This window comes from Chiloscyllium plagiosum, chromosome 43 (genome assembly GCF_004010195.1).
Source record: "Chiloscyllium plagiosum isolate BGI_BamShark_2017 chromosome 43, ASM401019v2, whole genome shotgun sequence".
NCBI classification, from domain to species: domain Eukaryota; kingdom Metazoa; phylum Chordata; class Chondrichthyes; order Orectolobiformes; family Hemiscylliidae; genus Chiloscyllium; species Chiloscyllium plagiosum.
In genome coordinates, this window is record NC_057752.1 from 5,721,055 (window position 1) to 5,740,231 (window position 19,177).

Genomic DNA, 19,177 nt, shown 5'->3' on the forward strand with positions numbered 1-19,177 from the left:
CCCCTCTGACAGTTCTTCCCCCCCCATACCCCTCTGACAGTTCCTCCCCCCTCCCCAACATACCCCTCTGACAGTTCTCCCGTGCCCAATTAACTCTGACCCCCGGGAGAAAGCTGTCTGACCCTCAGAGGCACTCATGCAGCGTTTGTGTCGTTGTACAGTTTAAGCAGCTGACATGGCAGCACCAATGGAAAGTGCAGTGACATCTCTCGGTGACCCTCTCGGTCAGGGTACGGAATCCCCTCCCACAGCACAGTAAGTCACAGCCGTCCAGACCTAGGGAGGTGTTATTGCAAACTCGGCCTGTTGTACCTGTGGTGCCTATTTTGCTATTTGCAGTGCAGAAGTTGGGCGACTTCTCGAAGTAGACCAGGTCTTGGGGGGAGTGCGGCTTGTGAGCGGGGTTCTCGGGCTCCAGGTGCCGCATATCCGCTCGGGAAGCCCGGTTACTGCCCTTGTTGCCGTAGATCACTCGGGAGGCTCCATCAAACCGGTCCTTCAGCAAATTACCCACCGTCCGAAAGGTGGGGAGCCGCATCCAACAGGTTTTAACCGTGCAAGAGCCAGACATCCCATGGCACTTACACTCCTGTCTCATCTCGGCATGGACTGTCTGTGAAATTGATAAATAGTAATCAGTATCTGCTTGTTGGAAAGCAGGGCGCTCAGCATTCATGCTCCTCCAATGAGTGTTGCCGAACACAGACTCAGGTCTCAGCTGCTGTGAACTCAACAGCTCTCGATTTGGTGAGGAACTGTAGGCTGGACCCCCCCACAAGCGCAGATTGACGGAAACCTTACACGTGCAGAGCTGCAGTGGCATTTTAGTAGTGCATCCTCTAAACAGTGAAAGGAAACGTTTGCATTTATATAGCACCTTGCATGACCTCCGACGCCCCAATCTGCTTCGCTGCTCATTGAGTATTGACTTATGTCGCAATGGAAAGGCAGCAGCCAGTCTGGACAGGGAGAACTCCCCTCACTCTGCTTTGAAACAGTGTCACGGGAACACTGTTCCCCCTCTCAACTGGATGCAGGGTTTTGTTTTGACCTTGCTTGCAAAAGCTTGTACCTCTGACAATGCAGCATTCCACTAAAGTGTTTATCTCGATTAGATCTTTGGTGGGACTTGAGGCAGATGAAGTGTTAGGGTTCAGCCCTGTTTGGCAATCAGATGAAAATTCCAGTAAAACTTGGGTTATTTTGGCGTTGATAGTAACTCATTCAAGCTGAAGAATTACACATTATTATAAGCTCTAGATGAGTTCAAAACAGAAACCAATCACAAATAATTCCTGTATATTAATTCTTTCTATTGTACCTGGAGTAAATATGGAGATTATGTATGATATAACATTGGTTTGTGATGTAGTACTATTGATTATAATCATTCTTTTTAAAAAAATTCATTCATGGGATGTGTGTGTCACTGACAATGTTGCCTATCCCTAATTGCCCTTGAACTGAGTGGCTTGCTCAGTCATTTCAAAGAGCAGTTAAGAGCCAACCATGTTGCTGCTATGTGTAGGCCATACCAGGTAAGAATAACAGATTTTCTTCCCATTTGTGAACCAGTACTGCATTCAGTTTTGCTCACGATATTTTAGGAAGGATCTAATTACTCCAGAGAGGATGCAAAGAGATTTACCAGGATACTGCCTGAAGGGTCTGAGCTATGAGGAAAGATTGGATAATCTGGACTTGTTTTCCTTGGAGTAGCTAAGATTGAGAGGGACCTGAGAGAAGTGTAGAAAATGATGAAGGGCATATGTAAGGTGGACCGGAAGACACTTTTTTCATTTGTAGAGGGGTCAATAACAAGGGGCATGGATGTCAGGTAAGAGGTTGAAGGCTAAAAGGAGAGATTAGGAGACTGTCACCTGAAGATGTTGAGAGTCTGGAACTCACTGCCTGAAAGGGTGGTTGAGTCCGATATTTGTTGTCTAGCACGGACACAATGGGCTGAATGTTGATGGGAACCAGATTTTGAAATGACAAAAAAAAGGATGGTTTCAGGATCACTATTACTGAGGCTAGCTTTCACTTCCAGGATTTTTTAATTTTTTTTTTTACACACTATCTGTTCAGAGTTGTTGTTACACTCCTCTGGAGAAGGTGGAGCTTAAACCTGGGGCTCCTGGCTTGGAGGTAGGGAAAGTACCACTGCATTACAAGAATCCCCAGAATTGTTTTATATAAAACATAATATATATCTTGAAGTGCTTTCACTTGCAACTGAATGGCATTTTTCCCACCATTAAATACTTTGCTTCTATTATCTACCAGCAATAATCACCTGTGTTTCCAATTACTCAAATTATATGCAGTTCCTATTAATGGCAATGTAACAACATCAGAGATGAAGGATTCTCACTAGCCTCGTGACATTACCATGACATGGCAGATGGAGTTCAATTTGGATAAATGCAAGGTATTGCATTTTGATACGACACACAGGAGCAGGACTTATACAGTTAATGCTAGGGCATTGGGTAGTGTTGTAGAACAAAGGGACCCAGGAATTCAGGTACATAATTCTTTGAAATTTGCATCAAATATAGACAAGCTAGTTAAAAAGGAATTTTGCATGCGTACCTTCATTGCTCAGTTCTTTGAGTAGAGAAGTTCGGAAGTCATGTTGAGGTTGTGCAGGACGTTGGTGAGGCCTCTTCAGGATAAGTTTGTCCAGCTCTGGTCGCCCAGTTACAGGAATGATATTATTAATTTAGAGAGGGTTCAGAAAAGATTTACCGGGATGTTGCAGGGTATGGAAAGTTTGAGTTGTAAGGAAAGGCTGGAAAAGCTGGGACATTTTTCATTGGGGTGTAGGAGGTTGAGAGGTGACCTTATAGAGGTTTAAAATATCACAAGGGGTATAGATAGGGTTAATGGTAGGTACCTTTTCCCTCAGGTGGGGGACTTTCAAGACTATGGGCCATATTTTTAAGGTGAGAGGAGAGATATTTAAAAAAGACATGAGAGCAATTGTTTTTATACAGAGGGTGATTTGCATGTAGAATGAACTTCCTGAGAAAGTGGTGGATGCGGGTACAGTTACAACGTTGAGAAGACATTTAGATAAGTGCATGAATAGGAAAAGTTTGGAGGGATATGGGCTGGAAGGATGGACTATTAAATACATAGTCTGTCTCCAGAGTAACAATTCAAATGACCCCATGCTTACTACACATGCATCCAACTATACCTCCCCCGGACTCTGCCTACTGGCCCAACCCCTTTCTCTCCTGCTGGTTTCCCCACATTGGATCCAATGCAACCTTCCCATCCCTGACAGGGACGTCAGACCCAACCCAAACTCCCTCTGTGCTCCCCCCACTCCCGTTTCCACCACCACTAGACCCAAATCGTTTTCCCCACTGCCACTGCAAAGGAAAGCCCCAGACCTGAAACCCACCACGCTGCTCCCTACCAGGTCCAATTTCTCCCACCACCCTGACTTACACTAAACACTGCAGCACTTACCTTGCTTACTTTACGAGAGAAAGTAAGAACTGCAGATGCTGGAGATCAGATTTGAAAAGTTTGGCACTGGAAAAGCACAGCAGGTCAGACAGCATCCAAGGAGCAGGAGAGTCGACGTTTCGGGCATAAGCCCTTCACCAGCCTTTCCTGATGAAGGGCTTATGCCCGAAACGTCGACTCTCCTACTCCTTGGATGCTCCAGCGCCAAACTTGTCAACTTTTGCTTACCTTATGCCCTGGCCATTGGTACTATGCCCCCTCCCCACTAACCACCCTACCCACCTATCACCTGACATAGCTGGCACTCTACTAACCTGGTATCCTATCCCCTACCCATCTTATCCCAGCACCCTAACCCTTCCACAGCTGGCACTTCCCAGCTGACAACTGTTTTGCTCCATAAAGGGCTTGTTGGAATGGAAGGATGGCTCCACATTTCGAAAGGAACTCTGAACAGAATTCCCTTTCAGAAAAGCGGAGCTCATTTCTTTCATAAAAAAGCAATGGGATGGTAATCTGTGTGAGAGTGACCCCTCCCCCACCACTTCCAGAAAATCTAGCCCAATTTTTTTGTTTGGAAAGTTGCACTAAGAAACAACTTCCCCACATTTTCCTCTTATGAAACTTGTATGTATTAAAGAGGTCACCTAAACCCCAGAGGCCCAATCAATCAATCTGTCCTTGAGAAAATTCCTCCATACTCAGGATCAACCTAAAAAACCTTCTGTGGACTACCTCCAATGCCAGAACATCTTTCCTTAGTTAAAGGGACCAAAACTGTTCACAGTACTCCAGCTGTTTGACTAGTGCCTTGTATAGATTTAGCAAGACCTCCTTCCTTTAACATTCCATTCCCTTTGAGATAAAGTTCAACAATCCATTTGCCTTCCCGATTACCTGCTAAACTTGTGTGTTACTTTTTTGTGGTTTATGCAGGAGGATCCCTAAATCCCTCTGTGTTGTAGCTTTCTGTAGTCTTTCTCCATTTAGACAATATTCCTCTTCTTTCTGCAAAAGTGCACGACCTGACATTTTCCACACTGTATTTCAACTGCTACGGTTTTACCTACTCACTTAACTTGTCTATATCCCTCTGCAGACACGTCTCATCCTCAATACTTACTTTCCCAACTATTTTTGTGGCTTTTGCAAACTTAGCAATAGTGCATTGTAAGTAATTGTGACCCCAACACTGATCCTTGTGGCCCTCCAGTTACAGATTTCCATCTTGAAAACACATCCCCTGTCCCAACTTTGTATTACATCAATTAGCAAATTTTCTATTGGTGCCAATATACTACCCTTAATACCACAGCCTCTTTCCTTATTAAGTAGTTTTATGTGTGGTACTTTATCAAATACCTTCTGGAAATTTAAACATATTACATCTTCTGGTTCCATTCTTATCTATCCAACTTGTAACTTCAAAGAATTGTAATAACATTTCCTGACTTGATATCCCTTTCATGAAGCCATGCTGACTCTGCTTGATTGTATTATATATTTCTAAATACTCTGTCATTACATCCTTTTATAGACTCTAACATATCCCCAATGACAGACATTAAGCTAATTCACCTATTATCTGTTTTTTGTCTCCTTCCGTTTTTTTAAATAAAGGTGTTACATTGGCAGTTTTCTAAACCTCTGGGATTTTTCCAGAATCTAAGGATTCTTGGAAGATTACTATCTTTATAACCATTATCTCTGTAGTTATTTCCTTTAATATCCTAGGATGCAACCCATCAGGACTAGGAGATCTATCCAACTTTAGCCCCATTATCTTCCTTGATTAGATTAGATTACCCACAGTGTGGAAACAGGCCCTTCGGCCCAACAAATCCACATCGACCCTCCGAAGAGATTGTGCAAACTCCACACAGACAGTTGCCTGAGACGGGAATTGAACCTGGGACTCTGGCGCTGTGAGGCAGTAGTGCTAACCACTGTGCCACCGTGCTGGCCTGGTAGTTTTTCTCTAATGATAGTTATTGTATTTATTTCCTTCCCTCACTTTTCCCCTTGATTATTTCGCATTTTTGGAATTACTAGTAACTTCTACTGTGAAAATTGATGCAAAGTATTTAGTCAACTCCTTTGCCATTTCTTGATTCCCCAATATTAATTCCTCAGCTTCATTCTCTAAGAGGCCCATGTTTGCTTTGGTTTCTCTCTTCCTTTTTATATGTTGACAGAACCTCATCTTTCTGTTTTGATATTATGTGCTAGTTTACCCTCCATGTTTATTTTCTCCCTGTTTTATTGTTGGTTTCTAAAACTATTCCAATCCTGTGAGGTTGACCACCAATCTTTGCCACGTTGTATGCTTTTTTTCTTTCAATTTGATACGAACCTGAATTTCCTTAGTTAACCACAGTTGGTTTATTCCTTTTCTAGGATCCTTCTTCCTCATTGGAATATGTCTTTGCTGAGAGCCATGAACTATTTTCTTAAATGCTTGTTATTGTTCATCATCAATTTTTTCTGCTAAACTCTTCCCAGTCCACTCCAGCCAACTCTGCCCTCATCCCTTTGTTTAAGTTTTTTAAAGTTTAGCGCTGCTGTTTCTGATCCAAATTTTGTGCTCTCAAATGGAATGCTAAATTCTCCTAAGTTATGGTCACTGTTTCCTTGAGGATATTTTACTCTGAAGTAATTTATTAAATCTACCCCATCACCAGATCCAAAATATCCCAATTGCTGATAAGTTCCAGGCATATTGTCCTAGGAAACTGTCCTGATTACACTCAATGAATTGTTCCTGATGACCACCTTTGCCAATTTGAATTTCCAAATTTGTATTAAGATTAAAGTCACCCATGATTATGGACCCATGAATTGGATATTGGATGAAATATTAACAGATATGGTTATCTCAGTCAGCGCTTTTTCTATGGAACTTTGAGGTGACACCTTGTGGTGTGACACCTCTGTGACCATACTTTCTCATGTGAAATCTTTAAAATATGTGATTGGAGAGATGCACTATAGTATCAATAGTATAATTATAATTGTTGGACCTCCTGTGAAATTTTTAATTAAAGTGAATTAATCAACTAAATATTTAAGATCAAGAGATATTCTTTTCTCTCAGAGGTTAGTGGGTCTTTGGAATTCCTTGCCTTGAAAGATGGTGGAAGCAGAGTCTTTGAATATTTTGAAGCTTATGGTAGATGGATTTTTGTTAAACAAGGGGGTGAAAGTTTATCGGGGGTTGGCAAGAATGTGGAATAATCAGATTAGTCATGATCTCATTGAATGGAGAAGCTTGCTTACGGCATCAAATGGCCTATTGCACTCCATGTGCATATGTAAAAGTTAAATTAAATGCATAAATTGTTTACCTTCCCTACAAAAAGAACTGCAAAAAATGGGACTGTGCACATAATGCATTGGTTACAAGAGTAAACACCCCTTTTCCAAATCTTTCAATACTTTTACCTGTCCAAATTACCTCAGACTCAAAAGTTCATCCTTACTTTGTCTTGTCATTCTACTACAAAATAAAAATTGCTGCTGCCTTCAAAGGTTGTCATAATAAGCTTTACTTCTAACAACTAATGTTAAAAGAACATATGAGCATGGCATGCAAACAGCAAGTGCTACTGCAATCCATAAAATGGTTGTTCTTGCTGACAGTCATTATAGAAGAATCTTGTTGATTATGCATCATCAGAAGGGAGGTGTAGGCTGGGGCACAATTCTGGGAATTCTATCCAAAGGGTTGCACGTGTGCATTCTGGAAATTCCAGTCCACCACCTTACAGAAATTCTCCAATCAGTGATGACTGAGCGTAGCCCTTTTACGTCAACTTCTAGGTGCTCAAATGAAAGCCTCTGGAGGGAGCCCTTAAACAAGTGGTTTCATACATAGCAAAGGCAAATGTGGGAGTATATTTTAAAAATTGGGCAATCTTTGTTTGCTAAATATAGTTTCTATCCTATGTCACACTATGTTCCTCAAGTCACTGATCCAAAAAGATGGCTGTTGAAACAATATAAAAATGTTTTGACTGATTTCACTGGCTATCAATCATTTGGTAAAGGTTTGACTATTGTTTCTTGATTAGCCATTTCTAATCCTGTTTGTTATTTATTGATTGCTGCATTTCTTGTCTGTTCAGTTGAGCTTTGTTAATATATTATGAAGCAATAGTTTGCCAAAGGTGCAAATATGAGGTAGGCTGCTAATTGTTTTTTTTATGACAGTTACTTTAAATGGGACAGTATTTGTTTTTTTTTAGGAATGATATAATTAAGAGATGTTTCTTTATGTTGAATCAGATGTTGTTCTGTTGCACAATGAGTAAGAGGCAAGTTGGGAAAACATAAATACTGAAAGAATTGAGAAAGAGGTTTGTCTGCTGTACCCAGCATTTGAAAATACATTTCCAGTAAAGTTAGGGGAAAATAAGTGAACACTATTTACTTATCCACTGCATGATGAGAAATAACTTTAAGGAAGCCTGTCATATCTCCCATTTACATAAATAAATCTACCTAATATGGGGGAGCAGCTCCATCTGTTTAGGTCATGGCTTTCTTGATACTGCAGAGAAACATATAACTGATAATTGACATTTTTACTTTTTTATAACATAACGGAGCAACCATATGCCGTGAAACTCTGCTTAAATAACAGATTTCAGTCACCTTTCTTCAGAACTAAATCTGAGCAATGGTGCAATCCATGCACTTGTTAGTACCCATAATAGGGATCAATTTCTTTTCCCTTAGATTCCTTTTGCATTTTGACATAAACATAAAGAAAACTTGCAGCTGGTGTAACCATTAGCTTGAAACTTTAAAAATACAAGGACCTACTCAGAGTCATTTTGACTGAGGTTCTTCCTCACTTCAAGTTGATCAAAGTTTCTATGCTTATAGTCATTTGGTGGCACTGAACTTGCAGATTACTGAAAAAGACACCCATTTTGAAGCTTTTCATCTTGCACTCAGGGCAATTCACAAGAATGTAAATATAAAGAGGCAGTTAGATCTAACTGGCACATTCTCCATGGAAATGCCTCTACCAATCAAATTCCACTTACCCAACCTCCCTTTCATCAGAAGATCAGAAGCAGAGATGTGCAATATTCAGCAAACAACATTCAGTACCATTCATGACTGTTCATGTACTGAAGCAGTTCATGATTAAATGTCGCTATATTCAGACAAGTGGCAAGTAACGTTTGTGCTAGACAAGTGCCAGGGAATGACCATCACCACAAGAGAGAAACTAACCATTGCCTCTTAATATACATCATCACTGAATTACCCCACTATCAACATCTTGGGGGTTACCATTGATTAGAAACTGAACTGGACCTGCCATATAAATATGGTAGCTACAAATGCAGGAGGGAGGCTAGAAATACTGCAGCAAGTAACTCACCTCCTGACTCCCCAAAAACTGGCCAAGACACAAGGCAGGAGTGTAATGAAATACTCCCCACTTGCCAGGATGAGGAAACTCCAACAACACTCAACAAGCTTGATACCATCCAAGACACAGCAGCCCGCTTGATTGGCACCACGTCCATACGCATTCAGTCCCTCCACCGCCAATGCATAGTAGCAGCAGTGTGTACCATCTACAAGATGCACTGCAGCAATTCACCAAGGATCCTTTGACTGCACCTTCCAAACCTAGGACCACTTCCATCTAGAAGGACAAGGGCAGCATTTACATGGGAACACCACCACTTGAAACTTCCTCTGAAAGCCACTCACCATCCTGACTTGAAAATATATTGTCATTCTTTCAGTGTCACTGGATCAAAATCCTGGATTTCTCTCCCTAACGGCACTGTGGGTGTGCCTATGGAACATGGGCTGCAATGGTTCAAGAATGCAGCTCACCATCTCCTTAAGGGCATCTAGGAATGGGGAATAAATCCTGACCCAGCCAGTGAAGTCCACAAACTCCATCAACAAACACATCGACCTGGACCCAATATACCGGCCACTACAGCAGACAGCTGAAACTGACAACCGGAAGCGGCAGGGACAAGCCACTATAAATGCCGGAGGAAACACCACAGAAGCGCTTCACAGGAGACTCCCAAGCACTGAGGATGTCACCTCGACAGGGGACGAAACGTTTGCAACAAAAATTTCCAGCTCGGCGAACAGAACCACAGCAGTGAGGTCCACATCCCATTAATAAATGAAAAAATAAAGTAGCCCTCATAAAACTGTACAAAACTTTTCCTCTTTTCATTGATATTCCCACGAATGTCCTGATGAGTGGAAGATAAAAAAAGTGTCTTCCTTCAGTAATACTCAAGTTTCTGGGCTTACTGATCGTCATTGTGGAAAAACATACAACATCTGTGATTTCCAACTTACATCAGGAAGGGGTTGGAAGTGTGTATACTTCACCTTGTGATATTTTATGCAAGGAAGGAAGGCGTAATGCAGTGAGGCAGCACAAATGCCTATAGTGGTCAACTACCTTGTTGGGTCTCGTCAGTTGAGACTGAGTTTAAGATTTGGGCTCGGTGGCAGTGGTGGAGCCGTTTCTCAGGATTTCTGAGACTGAATCACATCTTTTGTAAATGTTGTGGCTGTTATTATGTTCAGGATATTGGCCCTGAATTTCAACAATGGTTTGTCCTAATCTCTCTAAAGTCAGACAGACATCAAAGACCCCCAGGGATGAAGTGATGTGCTTTATCACCAGGCCTTCTGTGATCTTCTGTTGAAAATGCAACAAATGATTGGAACAGCCCTTCAGAAGAGATTCCTTATTTCTAATCATAAGTCTTCAGTTTAATAGAAAAACCATAATGGCAACAGAAACAATCTTCAATAAATTATTTTGATCAATTCCATTGAATGTTCCTCTTCATTTTATTGGCATATTTTATTGAGCCTCATGTATTCTTTGGTTTGTAGATGTCCTTTTAACAGTTCTACATTGGCAGTTTGTCTACTTGCATCCTGCGTATTTCTTTTTTCCCTCCCCAGATCCACTATTGTAGATCAGTGCTGCTTTAAGAATATGAAATTTGAGCAAATGAGCTGCACAAATTTTTACAATCTAAATGTGATATTATAGATAAAAGGTGAGCAGCAAGTAAAATGGACATTACTAAAATAGAGAAATGGATTAAACTATCTATTGTCTTCAAGATGGTATTAAATGGTCTATTTTCTGTGTACACTAGAAGTCTAACTTGCCAATAAAGAAAATTCACTTTTCATTAAAACATATCTATGGTATGTGTGAGCAACAAATTCATTTCAATGGGTTAGGAAATCTTTACTTTCTTCGAATCAGTCAAGTAATTATTCCTTAGAATTTAGGTGTTGCTTTTGATCAATTGATCTAATTCAATTCAATTCAATTCCGTTCAACCACTGGAGGTAAAACTTCCTAGTTTCAAATCCTACTCCAAATATCTGACCACACTAGCTGGTGGATGCTGCCATGTCAGTAGTGTGGTCTGTTGTGACAAGATGTTAAACCAAGGCTCGGTCTGCCCTCTTAGGTGAATATGAAAGACTTTCGAGCCAAAGCAGCAGAGACCTGGCCAATGTTTCTCCCTTCAATTGATATCACTTAAAAACAGATTCTCTGGTAATTTATTTCATTGCTGTTTGTGCGAGTCTGCTGTGTGTGAATCACCTTTCCTACATTACCACAGTAACTCCACTTCAAAAATGCTTTAGGATCTGCTGAATTTGTGAAGGCTGCTTCGTGAAGATGTACATGTACATGTTGGAGTTGGAGTGTTTTTCTGCGCAGAACTCTTTAAAAAAATATTTCTGAGCATGAGATATTGCAAGTCTCTGCAACTATGCCTTTTGAGATCTGCTCACCCGTTAATGTGTATATAAAGGCTTGTACATGCATACCATTCCTTTAAAGTGTACATTTTCAGCATGCAACACTTACTCTCATATTTATCCTTGACAGTCATGAAGAGTCAATTGTATCAATTCAATTATTGCCATCCTGCTTGTTAACACACTGAGCGTCTATTGAGTGCACCTACCTATGTCTCCCAAGTTAGGTGGCACGCTACCATTCATGATACTTAACTCTGGTTAGGTAGCCTCTCTCATGAGAACCTGTTCCATAGTTTTGAAACTCCTCAGTAAAGACGTTACCAATATAGAAGATACTTTTGAAAACTCCTCAATACTGCTTCTTTTTGGTTTCCATCAACAAAAACGTATCCTTAATATTTGCGCCAACATTAAATAAGAAAGACTGTAAGAGAAACAGGCTCACTTAACTTGAGAGTTCAATTGATAAATGGTCCTGTTTCAGGTGCAAATGACCTCAGTTAATGTTATGCTTAATTAAATTGCCAACTTTATCTTTATCCTCTGACTTTGTGTCATCACGTTAACTGCCAGCTGTACATGGTGAAACAGCTCCCCAGAAGCCAGTATCCCGTCATCAAGTCACCCTTTATTTACCTATAGAAAGCCCTTGACACTGATCCAGTTCCCTCAGAGCCAGCTGTCAGTGTGAACAGAACCTTTGACACTCCTGTTTATATCTGCCAGCCAGGGCTCCCTGATTGGGGCTGTTAATCTGGACCAATCGGGGAACTCATATTCTGAGATCCATCTGGCCGACCTCATTGCAGACATTACATCCCTCCCCCTCTGAGTCTGAGGACGTAGGCAGTTTTTTTTTTGTAGATTTGCCTGGGGTGTTTTAGCACCAAGTCAGATTCCTCTGACTCTGCCTCTGATACGGGTGGCATGTAACGTACAGTAGCTCGCCTCTTGCACCCAGAGCATCTCGGAAGAAATACATTCTTCTCTTCAGGCGCCAAAGACATCAAGACAGCAACATCCGCTGTGTCCATTTAGATTCTGAGGTCTCTTCAATGCTTGACAGAGAGGGAGAACCCACAGATTCTGCCAGCGTTTCCAACTATTCTGAGAAGCCAGGCACATTTTGCTCCCTTCACCATTTGCAGCTTTCATATGGTCCACGTGCTTGTTCAGCACCTATCCGAACTTTCTACACCACTGGACTTGACCTTGTGTCAACCATGCTTCTTACCCATGCAGGGCCATTCCTGTGGTTCCTACACAAAACTTCGTCCCCTGAAGTAAATTGTTTCTCTCACTTAGCGGAGGCTTGTGTCCAGCATTGACATTCTTAATGCCATTTCACCCTCACCCCAGGTCTGAGAAGATCAGACCTAACCTGGTGTGGAGTCTTCTCCCCATTAGCAACTCTGCAGTTGCATGAGGGGTGGTCCTATAATCAAATAGGAACTGGGACAGTTTGGGATCTGGTGCAGCTGTCAGCTGTTTCTTTAAGCCTACCTTCACGGTTTGGAGTGCTCTTTCTGCCAGACCATTGGATGATGGATGGAATAGAACTGTCCTTATGTCAAGTTCATTCGACTTTAGGAAATATTCAAATTCTCTGCTGGTAAATGATAGCCCATCATCTGTGACCCGTACTTCCTGGAGTCCATGTATTGCAAAGGATGCACCCAGTTTTTGTATCGTCCCTTGTATGACGAATGAACCCTATGCATCTGGATGTAGGTTTGCTCACTGAGCTGGAAGGTTCATTTTCAGACGGTTCGTCACCATACTAGGTAGCATCTTCAGTGAGCCTCCGGATGAAGCATTGGTGGTATAGCCCACTTTATATTTATGTGTTTGGGTTTCCTTGGGTTGATTATGTCATTTTCTGTTCGTTATCTCAGGGGGTAGTAAATGGGATTCAACAAACACATAGACTTGGATCACCCTATGCATGTCCAGTCACTTTGAGTGGGTGACCACAATGACTAGGAACATTGAGCCCATGAAAGGACCTGCATAATCAACATTTAACCAAGTCCAGGGTTTACCCGGCCATTCCCACGTATGTGGAGGAGCTGCTGGCTGTAATTTTTGTCCTTGTCTGGGCACTGCCCCACCAATGCGGCCATGTCTGCATTCAACCTTAGCCACCAGACATCTTCTCACCAACATCTTTATTTTGGAAACTCCTGGATGACCCTGGTGGAATTCAGCTAGTACCTTTGCTCAAGACAATCACTCTTGCTCCCCATAATAATATACCATCCTGTACTGTGCCCAAAAGGGTTTCAATTCTGGTTGTGACAGCTCTTTGGTTTCACCCATCACCACCAGCTTTTTCAGTTTTGGCAGGACAGGATCTTTCTGTATCCAAAGTCTGATATTGTCAGTGATGACTGTATGGGTGTCCAGAAAATTTAAAACCATTACAGACTCTTCCACTGATAGTACCACCAGTGCAGGATCTGCCAATGGGAGGCAGCTCAATGCATCCATATTTGCGACTTGGCCTCCCAGACAGTGTTCCAACTTGTAATTATTTGCACTTGGTATTAGAGCACACTGCTGAATTTGGCCTGAAACTATGGGCGGCACTATGGGCTTGTCCTCTTTAAGTAGACCTAACAAGAGTTTGTGGTCCATCATTGTGACAAATTTACATCCATAAAGGTTTTGGTGGTACTTCCTGACTCCAAATATGACCACCAAACCTTCTCTATCTGGGGGTGTTTATGCTCTGTATTAGCCAATGTCCTAGATGAATACGCTATTGGATATTCCTCTCCATTGGGCCAACTATGAGCTAATTCTATCCCGATGCCGTATGGGGAGGCATCGCAGATGCCAACACCAGATCTCACTTGGGATCATTATGAGCTAACATCTTCGAGGATGATAGCTGTTTCTTCACTTCCCTGAAAGCGATGTCTTGGCTACTCAACCATTTCCAAGGCTGAACCTTTTTTAAGGATGGAGGCCAGGTTATGTCTGAACTTTGCATAAAAATTCACCAGCCCAAGGAATGACCTAAGCTTCAGTACAGACATGGCAGCAGGGCAACTTTGATCGCCTTCACTTTGTCTTTCAACAGGTGTAACCCAGTCTTGTCAATGCTGCAGCCCAAGTACATCACTTGGTGTGCCTGGAACATGTCCATCTTGGAGAAACGTCTAAGGACTATGTCCAAGTTCTCTAAGTGGTCTTCCTTGTTATTAACACCTCATTTAGATAAATGGCAACCTGGGGTAGACCTTGTCATATGTGGAGAGTCCTTGACACTGATCCAGCTCCCTCAGAGCCAGCTCTCCGAGTGAACAGAACCTCTGACACTTCTGTTTATATCTGTCAGCTAGGGCTCTCTGTTTGGACTAGATTAACAGCCCCAATCAGGGAACTCATATTCTATGAGGTTCACTTGTCATTACAGCCACTACACATAGAACCGTTAAAAGTAATTGGCTTCAGTTGCTATCAGCTCTTGTAGTTCTCTTTAAGGTTGTGGTAACACAGTGTTCGTAAAAACTGTGTGTGAGATAAATATTTCTTTCAGCACCCATCCCTGCTGCCCAAATAACTCTAAGGGATTGACTTCATTTATTACGTAGCAGATAGAGATGATTGTTTTTTGCAGATTTTAAATCTTCATTGTGAGCTGTTTACTTTTCCCTTGTGAAATCTCAATTGTGAACTGCGTAATGGTGAAGTAAGTGTTCAGGTGGTGGCTAGGATTAATGGGATTAATTGTTTTATTAAGTGAGTAAATATAAAGGAGAAAGAAATCAGTGCTATTTGATGTGAGCACTCTATCTGCAAGGAACAGGTATCCTAAGTTCTGTTTCACCAACATGCTCAATTCCAAGTTAACATTGGTAGTAGAGGATGGTTTCTTAAAGGTGAAAACGTGAAATTAAAAGTTCTTTTTCAGATAAAAAGATGTACATTTGAGTTACATTTAAGAAGAATGGCTGAAATGAAATGTAAAGTGTCAGGGTATGATTTTCCACTGATGTTCTGTGAAGCTGATTTAACAATATGGACAAAAACTACATCCTGAACAAAAGAAAAAGCAAGATATGGTTTGGGATTGTCACTTTATACGTGAAGCAGGGTCAGGTGCAAAGTATCCTTCGAGCTGGAGCCTCAAGAATTTGACACTGAGGAAAGTTTGGATAATCTATTAACATATATGAGCAGAAATTATTTTTTAGAAAGTGATCTGTTCAATGCAAAGAGGCTGGTCAGACTTTGCTTAATCTAGACAGCCAAACAGTTATTGCACAGAATATATGATAGAATTTAACAGATTACATGCAAGATTGGAAATGTTTTATTCGGAGATCCTGAATTTAGTGGTTGCTCTTACATTTTTGGATTGTGCAAAATTGTTGAACATAGATAGTGTTAACCACTGTTAGATATTCAGAAATGATATCTTTTAGATGGCTTTTGGAACAGATGTCCAAAGCCTCAAAACAACTCTGGGAAAACATGCATTCTCAGCAATCTTCATGGCTGGGATAGGATATTCAACAGTACAAAGAATAGAATAATGAATAATTGCAGATTCAATGGTAGCTACATTGTGATACTAGCCATCTATATAAAAGAAGAATCAAAACTAAAAGGAGTGAGAATAGAGGTACCTCTGACAATTATAACAGAAATAGGAATTGGGGGACTAAACCAGAAGAATGAACCCAGGAGTGCCAGGGGAACGGCCAAGAGGGGTTTTAGATGTAACTCAAAATATCATTATGCATTATCATAAATGGAACAATAGGTTTTTGAAATTACAAAGTTTAGAAGGAGACAACGGTGCTACTGAGCAGGCAGAAGAAACCATAACAAGGAACTTCAGCCCAGTGATGAATGTTTCAGTCATAGAACAATTCAATTGTGCAGTTTTGGATAGTGGACGCATATCCATAGTGTGTAGAGTAGAAAGAAAACAAGAACAAAGAACAGTAAAGCACAGGAACAGGCCCTTCAGCCCACCAAGACTGCACCAACACATGATGCCTTTTTAAACTAAAAACCGTTTGCCTCTACGTGCTCTGTATCTCTCTATTCCCTACCTAATCATGTATCTGTCAAGATGCCTCTTAAAGTTGTTATTGTAACTGCCACCACCACCTCCTCTGGTAGCGCTTTCTGGGCACTTACCAACTTACCACGGTCTGTGTAAAAAGTCTTGCCTCTCACATCTCCTTTAAACTTACCCCCTTTTGCCATAAACCTATGTTCCCTAGCAATTGACATTTCTACACTGGGAAAAAGACTCCAATTATCCGTTCTATCCATGCCTCACATAATTTTGTAAACTTCTCTGAAGTCACCCCTCATCCTCTGACATTCAAGTGAATAGAAACCAAGGTTGTCCACCTCTACTCATAGCTAATATCTTCTAAGCCACGGAACATGCTGAAAAACCATTTCTGTACCCTTTCAAAAGCCTCCACATCCTTCTGGTAGTGTGGCAACCATAACTGCACACAATATTCCAACTGCGGCCTAAGTTCTATCCACCTGCAACATTAATTGTCAATTTTTATACTCTGTGCTCTGATCGATGAAGGCAAACATACTACATGTCTTTTTGACCACCTTATCCACTTATGTTGCCACTTTCAAGGAACTGTAGACCTGTATGCCCAGATCTCTGTATGCAGATTATAGAATTCTAAGAGTTCTGCCATCTAGTGTATACTTCCCTCCTGCATTAGCTCTTCCAAAGTACATCATCTTGTATTTGTCCGGATTAAACTCCATCTGCCATTTCTCTGCCCAAGTCTCCAGCCTATATATGTCCTGCTGTATCATCTGATAATCCTCTTCACTGTCCACAGCTCCCCCAATCTTTATGTCTTCTGCAAACGTATTAATCAATCCACCTACATTATCCTCCAAATCATATACTAACTACCAACACTGATCCCTGCAGAACACCACTGGTCACAGATCTCCAGTCAGGAAAACACGTTCCACTGCTACTCTCTGTATTCTATGATTGAGCCAGTTCTGTATCTATCTTACCAACTCATTGTGGATCCCATGTGACTTCACTGTTTGTATCAGTCTGGCCATGAGACACCTTGTCAGAAGGCCTTGCGCAAGTCCATCTACCATCCTGCCCTCATCAATAATTTTTGTCACTTCCTCAAAAAACTCAATCAAGGTTTTGAGACACGACCTTCCCCATTCAAAGCCATGCTGCCTATCGCTAAAAAGTCCATATATTTCCAAAAGTGAGTAAATCCTATCGCTAAGACTCTTCTTGAATAGTTTTTCTGCCACTGACATAAGGCTCCCAGGCCAGTAATTTCCTGAATTGTCCCAGTTGCCCTTCTGAAACAGATGAATGATGTTGCCATTCTTTATTCCTCTGAGTCCTCTCTTGTGACTAAAGAGGATACAAAGATTTCATACAGGGTCCCAGCAATTTCCACACTTGTTTCCCTCAGCATTCTGGGATCGATCCCATCAGGTCCTGGGGACTTGTCTACCTTAATGCTTTTTAAAACACCCAGCACCACCTCCTTTTTAATATTAACATGCCGCAGAATATCAACATATTTCTCCCAAGACTCACCATCCACCATGTCCTTCTCTTTTGTGAATATTAATGCAAAGTGTTCATCAAGGATCTCACCCACTTCCTCTGGTTCCACGCATAAATTCTCTCCTCTGTCCTTGAATGGAGCCACCCTTTCCCTCGCTACCCTTTTGCCCCTTATATATGATATAATGCTGTTTCCTCAGTCCTGTTTGCCAAAGACATTTCATGGCCCATTTCAGCCCTCCTAATTCTTTGTCTGAGTTCTTTCCAACTATCTTTGTATTCTTCAGGGGCTCTGTCTGTCTTCAGTTTCCTAAACCTTACGTATGCCTCTTTTTTCTTTTTGACTGAACTCAATTTCTCTTGTCAGCCAAGGCTCCTGCATCTTGCCATCCTCATCCTTCATTTTTGCAGGAATATGTTAGTTCTGAACTCTAATCAACTGGCCTTTAAAAGATGTGTATTCAAGGGATGAGATAAACCAATTAAGAAGTCTGATTTTACAAATAAACTGATGAGCATCAGGTCGAGTCTGAATGGACAGTTATGGTATATTGGGACTGAATGCTACAATGAAGCATGTGACTGATGAAGAAGTCTTGAGGACAAATGAAACATTAACAAAATTAAGTTCGCATTTACGCAAAAATGCATACTCAATTTTCAAGTCTTATGGAACCCAGAATATATGAAACCGGGCCCTTTTTATCACCTGGTGTACATGCAAGACCTCCAGGTGGCTATTCTGGTATGGCAGAGTCTATCAAATAGTAATATAAAACAAAGAACTGGAAATCTGAAACAAAAGTAGAAATTGCTGGAGAAACTCAGCAAGGCTGGCAGCAGCTGTGGAGAGAAAGCAGAGTTAACGTTTCAAGTCCAGTGATCCTTCTTCAGAACTGCCAAGTTTCTCCAGCAATTTCTGTTTTTGCTTCATCGTATTGGTAATGGGAAATAATGATGATAAATGTTGTCCGTTGGCCTGGGAAGCCAAGAAATAAAAAAAGAATGGTTAAAAGTACCTTAGCTGCTGAAACACTGACACTAGTAGAAACAATGAATGCAGGAGGCATGTTTTTGTAATATTCTGAAGGAAATCCCATTTAAGGGCAATTCTGAGAAAACAATTGCCTGTAGAATCATACATGGGTAATCCTTCCTTTGGTACAGGTTGTCACCAAGAAAAGGTTGAAGGTGGACCTTGTGCAAGTGAAGGAACTGTTAGAAGGCAAAGATATCTGCAGCACAAAGTGGGTGAATGCAGTTTGCCAATTATTGGATAGTTTTGTGACTAAAGGTATTTGTTCTAATAAATTATTGAAGATCCTTAAAGAGGAACACCTGGTG

The 19,177-nt window shown here is 41.3% G+C and overlaps 1 protein-coding gene across 1 annotated transcript in view; it reads right to left on the minus strand.

Annotated features, from left to right (window-relative positions):
• Positions 1-72: 72 nt before the first annotated feature.
• The window catches only part of wnt1 (wingless-type MMTV integration site family, member 1), a 36,469-nt gene continuing 17,364 nt past the window's right edge, over positions 73-19,177 (minus strand). The window contains exon 5 of the mRNA XM_043681732.1: positions 73-613. Within this exon, the coding sequence (XP_043537667.1) occupies positions 125-613 (489 nt within the window). The 3' untranslated portion in view covers positions 73-124. The remainder of the gene's footprint in view (positions 614-19,177) is intronic.